General features: G+C 44.4%; 1 protein-coding gene across 1 annotated transcript in view; it reads left to right on the plus strand.

The window, feature by feature from the left end:
* The first annotated feature begins 1,836 nt into the window (after positions 1-1,836).
* Positions 1,837-5,969, plus strand: part of Ppp1r36 (protein phosphatase 1 regulatory subunit 36) — a 23,160-nt gene continuing 19,027 nt past the window's right edge. The window contains exons 1-2 of the mRNA XM_031355939.1: positions 1,837-2,019; positions 3,251-3,315. Of these exons, the coding sequence (XP_031211799.1) occupies positions 1,933-2,019; positions 3,251-3,315 (152 nt within the window). The 5' untranslated portion in view covers positions 1,837-1,932. The remainder of the gene's footprint in view (positions 2,020-3,250; positions 3,316-5,969) is intronic.

A 5,969-nucleotide genomic window follows, 5' to 3' on the forward strand; every position in this document is an offset into this window, starting at 1 on the left:
GCTGGCCTTGAACTCAGAAATTCGCCTACCTCTGCCTCCCAAGTGCTAGGATTAAAGGCGTGCACCACCACCGCCCTGCATTTAAGCATGTCTCTTGATTAGGCACAAACAAAAACTCTTCCACAGGATACTTAATAGAATATTCTACTTTAAAACAGCATAAACTTTAAAAACAACTTGTTGTGTTCATATTGTCTTTGTTGTGTAGGCATGTGCTTCCCCTATGCATATAGGTGTCAGGGGATGACAGTCTACAGTCAGCTCTCACTTCTGCCTTGTGGGCCTCAGGCTGGCCTCTGCCTCACCTCCAGAGTACTGGGATTCCAAGCCTTCACCACCATGCCTGGCTTTTCATGCTAATTTAAAACAATGTTTTAATCTTTCAGGGACTTCCTTTCACCTTGGTTTAGACCAAGGTTAGAGACAGTTGAGGTCTATAAAACCCTTGATTTTGTTACCCTTTAATGCATTTAGAGGATTATCTGGGTTTATTTTTACATTCTCTCCTGATTGTGGAATAACTGGATTCTTTGGTGTTAATCTTTTCTCAAACTTTATCTCACTTTCTCCTGGTTCACGCCACTCCAAGTTGGAGATGCTGGCTGTTAAATAATTCCTGGCATCTAGGATATTATCTTCTTTTTCCCTTTTCAATTAGTAAGCAGGCTTTGCCCTTATCCTCAAACTTAACCCTGGAGGCACACAGGTAGGTTCCCATGCGTTTGAACTAGCCTGACCACAGCTAGGACGAACTAGCCTGACCACAGCTAGGACTCCAGTGAATAGGACAGGGATGTACTGATTACAGTTTTAGACCGCCATAGGCAGTGACTGGAAGACTGGGAGACTAGAGCAGGCAGGGACATACATGTTGCCATCATTGTAAAGTTTATGGATACTTGGATATTTACCGTGCATCTCATACCTATTCAGCTGTGAGGATGCAAAAACAGGCTCTTCAGACGTTCCCGGTCTTCTCTTCATCTAGTATTGCTTATGTTGGAGGGGCAAAATAGCCCAAATCTGCCTGTCAGCTCAACTGCGAAGAGAAAGCATAAGGTTCGTGACCTACGTGAACATAAGCTCATTTGAATATCCATCAACACTGAGCAAATTGCTTTTGTTTTAGAGCAGCACTAATTTAGAGTACTTACCAGGGTCTTAACAAAGTAGCTTTACACACTGTACTGGCTAGTTTTATGTCAACTTGACACAAGCTATAGTCATCAGAGAGAAGGGAACCTCAACTGAGAAACTGCCTCCATGAGATCTGGTTGTACAAGCCAGTGTAAGGCATTTTCTTATTAATGACTGGTGGGGGGGTGGGTAGGTAGAGGGAGCACAGCTCATTGTGGGTGGGGTCATTCCTGGACTGGTGGTCCGGGTTCTATAAGAAAGCAGGCTGAGCTTGTTTTTCCAAGACAAGGTTTCTCTTTGTAGCCCTGGCTGTGCTGGAACTCGGTCTGTAGACCAGGCTGACCTCAAAACTCACAGGTGTCTAACTTCTGCCTCTCGAGCGCTGGGATTCAAAGGCGTGCGCCATCACCGTCCTGGAGATGGGGATATTTTCAGAAGTAGATTAAAACCAGATTCCACTAGTTATGCAGAACTGCCCCACAACATCGTATTTCTGCGCCCATAATCTCTTCCATTAATTGAACTCTCCAAATCAAGCTAAGGCCCATGGTGTTTCAGCTTCAGGCAGTTTGGAACAGGTCTTTCCTTATAGGAGTGTACCTAGTTACTCCAATTAAAGCACAGCGCGAGGGTTTCATGGGAGTTGTTATTGCAGGAAGCATCAAGTCCGGGCAGCCGCGAGCGCAGCAGGGGTTGGGACACGCAGGTGCTCAGGGTCCCCTGTCCGACGGAAGCCCCGCCCCTCCGGCGCCAGCCGGGCGGCGGCGCGGCGGTATCCCAGGTGACGCTGGCGTGATGTTCAAGGGTGAGAGTATGTCATCCGTCCCAGAGTTTTACTCCAGGAGGAAGCAGTTTGTCGGGCAATCCTCCACCCGGCTGGACGTAAGTGCAGCCTGGCCGCACGCTCCCGGGCCGGGTGACCGGAGGGCAGTGTTGACCGGGACCCGCCCTCTGCGTGGCGGGCGTAGTAGCAGGCACGGTGGGAGCCCAGCGGGACTCTGTAGGGAGTCCAGGGCGGAGCTTGGCGTCCTGGTCCTGTTCTCTGCGCTCGGGCTCCTCCGTAGGCGACTCGACGCCTTCGTCTGGTACCTGCAGTTTTCAAGAACGGTTGAGCATATTTATCCCCAAACGCAAAAGTAAAGAGGTGTGTTGTCGGAATTGAATTCTATCTGACTTCCCACACGGATATGTAGATTATTATGAAAGTCCACTCTCGTCTGTGTGTGGTTGTGAGATAGTCCTACTACAGGAGAAGCTGGGCTCTGGGTAGGAACCTGGGAGAGCATGGGCTGGTGGTTTGCGCCCTGCTACCCTGAGAAATTCTGTCCCTGAAGGTAGGGACTACGTCAGAGACAGCTGTCCTTCCTTCCTTCCTCCCCCCTCCCTCCCTTGATCACTCCCTCCTTCCTTCCTTTTTTAATGGGAGTCTAACTTAAATCTAGACTAAAGGTTGCTGTATGGCATCTTCGGAATGCCTGTGACTACTAAATTTCCTTCCTCTCTTTTCCTTCCCACCTTCCCCTTGCCTGCTGTCCCACTTTCTCCTTCATTCCTTCTCCCCTTTCTATGTTGAAATTGCATCTGAAAAAAAAAAAGGATAAAATCAAGAGGAAAACACAAAACGATAGACAGATGGCTCAGTGAATAAGAGTACTGGCGGTTCTTCCAAAGGAGCCAGGTTCAATTCCCAGCACCCACAAATCGACTCCTGACCATTGCTAACTTAACTCCAGGAGATCTCATGCTTTCTTCTGGCCTCTTCCAGCATTACACACACAAGGTGTACAGATACATACACAAGAAGAAAAACACCCAAACACATAAATGAAATAGGCTGGGGTGTTACTTAGGTGATTGAGTGACATCCTTGCATGCACCCATCCCTGTTTTAGATCCTAATTCCCAGAATCACATAAAACGGGTAATGTCGAATGTCTGTAATCCCAGCAATGGAGCAGTAGGGACGGGAGGATCAGAAACTCAAGGACATCTTCAATGTGATTAATTCAATAGAACTAATGAGGGAATAGCAGGAATTATTAAAGGTTTGTGGGGACATGTGGGTTGAAAAGTGAATTTTAGTTACATATGATGCCATCATTTCATTTTACAGCAATGTGGATTACGATTAGGAATGTGGTACTGGAAAGATGAAACAAAAACTCTGGAATTTAGAAGGTAAAGTTTAATATAACTTTTTAATAAAAAAAAGCATTTTTATGACAATTAAATGTGCTGGGGGCAGGGAATACTAAGCCATACAGAAGTCTTAAAAAATAAAATGAAATCCCACTATCTGAAGATAATGATTTTGCCGACCAGCCTTAAAGACATTGTTTTTTTTTGATAATGTCTAGTGAGCTGCTCTCTATGGGCTAGCTGTTGTACTAATCATTTAAGCAACCCTCTGAAACACCCGAACAGTTTACAGTTAAGGAGCTGAGATTTTTTTAAAGAGCTAAGGAACTTGAGGGAGAGTAGATGCTGCATCCCATTTGCACAGGTCTCTGGTGACAGAGATAGTTTAGACGTCAGTCTGCTTTGCTCAGAGGCCATGTTCTGAACAACTTTGTAAAATTGCATTTTATGTTATAGAATTACACTTTATATTAACGAGATAACATTACACCTTCTGATGTTTCTCTCAGCATCTCTGAGTAGCTTGCTATTTCCAAAGCAGTCATTTAGGTTTGTCTTTTTCCCCTGAGATGTCAGGGAAATCCTGGTCAGTAGCTCCTGTGACATCATACACAGTGAGTATGAGCTAGATAGAGAAAGCTTGGGCTTAGACAGGGTAGCCACAGAAGAGCAAATCTTAACTGACAGCATTAATGCTAAATACTAATGTGACCATGCTTTCTGTGTGTGCTTTCTGTGTACTGAACTTCTTCTCCTTCTTCTCTTCCTCCTCCCCTTCCTTCTCCCCTCACCTTTTTTCTTTTTTCTTTTTTCTTTTTTTTTTTTTTTGGTTTTTTGAAACAAGGTTTCTCTGTGTAGCCTAGGCTGTCTTGGAACTCACTCTGTAGTTGGCTGACCTTGAACTCACAGAGATCTGCCTGCCTCTGTCTCCCTAATTCTAGGATTAAAGGCATGCACCACCATTGCCCAGCATGAACTGTATTAATAAACTAAATGTTTTAAGTTTTACTTTTAATTATGTGTATGAGTGTGAGGTACCCATGGAGGCCAGGTAAGTTCAAGTTTTTATTAGCTTGTTATTAATTAATTGTTCTGAATATATGGGTGGATTGGACTGACATTAATTTTGGAGAGTATGGGTTGTTATGACTTCAATTGTAGGCTGTGGATCTGGGGGTGTGGTTCAGCTGGTAGAGTGCTTGCCTCATATTTGTAAATCCCGGGGTCAGTCTCCAGCACTGCCTATGGCTGGGCACAGTGGTAGATGTCCGTAAACCCAGCTCTGGAGAGATGGAGGCAAGGCAATCATAAGTTTCCTATTGAGTCTGAGCTATCAAACAACAAACAAAAAAACGACAAAAAGAATGAAGGTTATAGTTTGTAAATGCCTGTAATCTCAGCACTTGGGAGTTAAAAGCAGGCAAGTGAAGAATTCAAGGCCAGCTTTGGCTCTGTAATGAGTTCAAGGCCAGCATGAGATAGAGTTCAAAGCTAACCTGGGCTACATGAGACTGTATCTTAAAATAAAGTTGGGCAGTGGTGGCGCAGGCCTTAATCCCAGCACTTGGGAGGCAGAGGCAGGTGGATTTCTGAGTTCGAGGCCAGCCTGGTCTACAGAGTGAGTTCCAGGGTAGCCAGGGCTAATCAGAGAAACCTGTCTCGAAAAAACAAAAACAAAATAAAAAAAATATAATAGTAAAATCCTCAGCCCCCCTCCAATAAAATATAGGTTAAAATAATTGCATATTTCATAATTATAGTTTTATGAATGATTTCATCACAAAAAAACATAGTAAATGCTTGCTGTGGTAGGCATGCCAGGTCCTGACTTGATCACTAATCACACTTTATATACATGGGTTGGATATCATACGATATATTCCACACACATGTTAAATTATGTCAATTAAAAAAAGAAAAGGGCTGGGAAAACGCCCCAGCAGATAAAACTCTTGCCATGCAAGCTTGAGGACCTGGGTTCAGAACCCACATGGAAAAGTATGATGTGGTACACATCTGTAATCCCAGCAGAGACAGGCTGCCTGGAGCAGATGAGGAAGCAGCAGAAGTAGAATAAGACCTTACCTTAAATCCAGGCGGGAGGCAAGAACTGACTCCCACAAGTGGTCCTCTGACCATACACCTGTGCAATGGATGTCACGCACATGCTTACAATCACACACATTGCACACACAAAATAAAAGTAAAAATTTATCGAAGCAAGAATTATTAAAAAGATAAATGTAGATCATGAGACATAAGAAATTTCATCCACTCGGATTTCTGAGTTCAAGGCTAGCCTGGTCTACAGAGTGAGTCCCAGAACAGCCAGGGCTATACAGAGAAACCCTGTCTTGGAAACAAACAAACAAAAGAAATTTCATCCACAAAAATTATAGTTTAGTGTTGTCGCCCAGCAGCAACGTTATTCTGGGAAGGGAAGGGTTATTCTGGAATATGGGGTCAGGAAAAGTTAGGCTAGCCATGATTAATCTTACCCACGTGGGAGGATCTCAAAAATTAGACAACGGGAGCTGTGATCACCCAGTCATCTTCCATTTAATGATCTCTTTGTTACAAGCCAACAGGTAGAATAGGTGAGGCAAAACCCCTCCCTCAAGTCCGTCAGTATAAAGGCCCAATCAGCAGCTTCTTTGGTCTCTGGCAGGCGGGACTTCTGATGTAACTGGAAC

The sequence above is a fragment of the Mastomys coucha genome, unplaced genomic scaffold (genome assembly GCF_008632895.1).
Source record: "Mastomys coucha isolate ucsf_1 unplaced genomic scaffold, UCSF_Mcou_1 pScaffold6, whole genome shotgun sequence".
Classification (NCBI taxonomy): domain Eukaryota; kingdom Metazoa; phylum Chordata; class Mammalia; order Rodentia; family Muridae; genus Mastomys; species Mastomys coucha.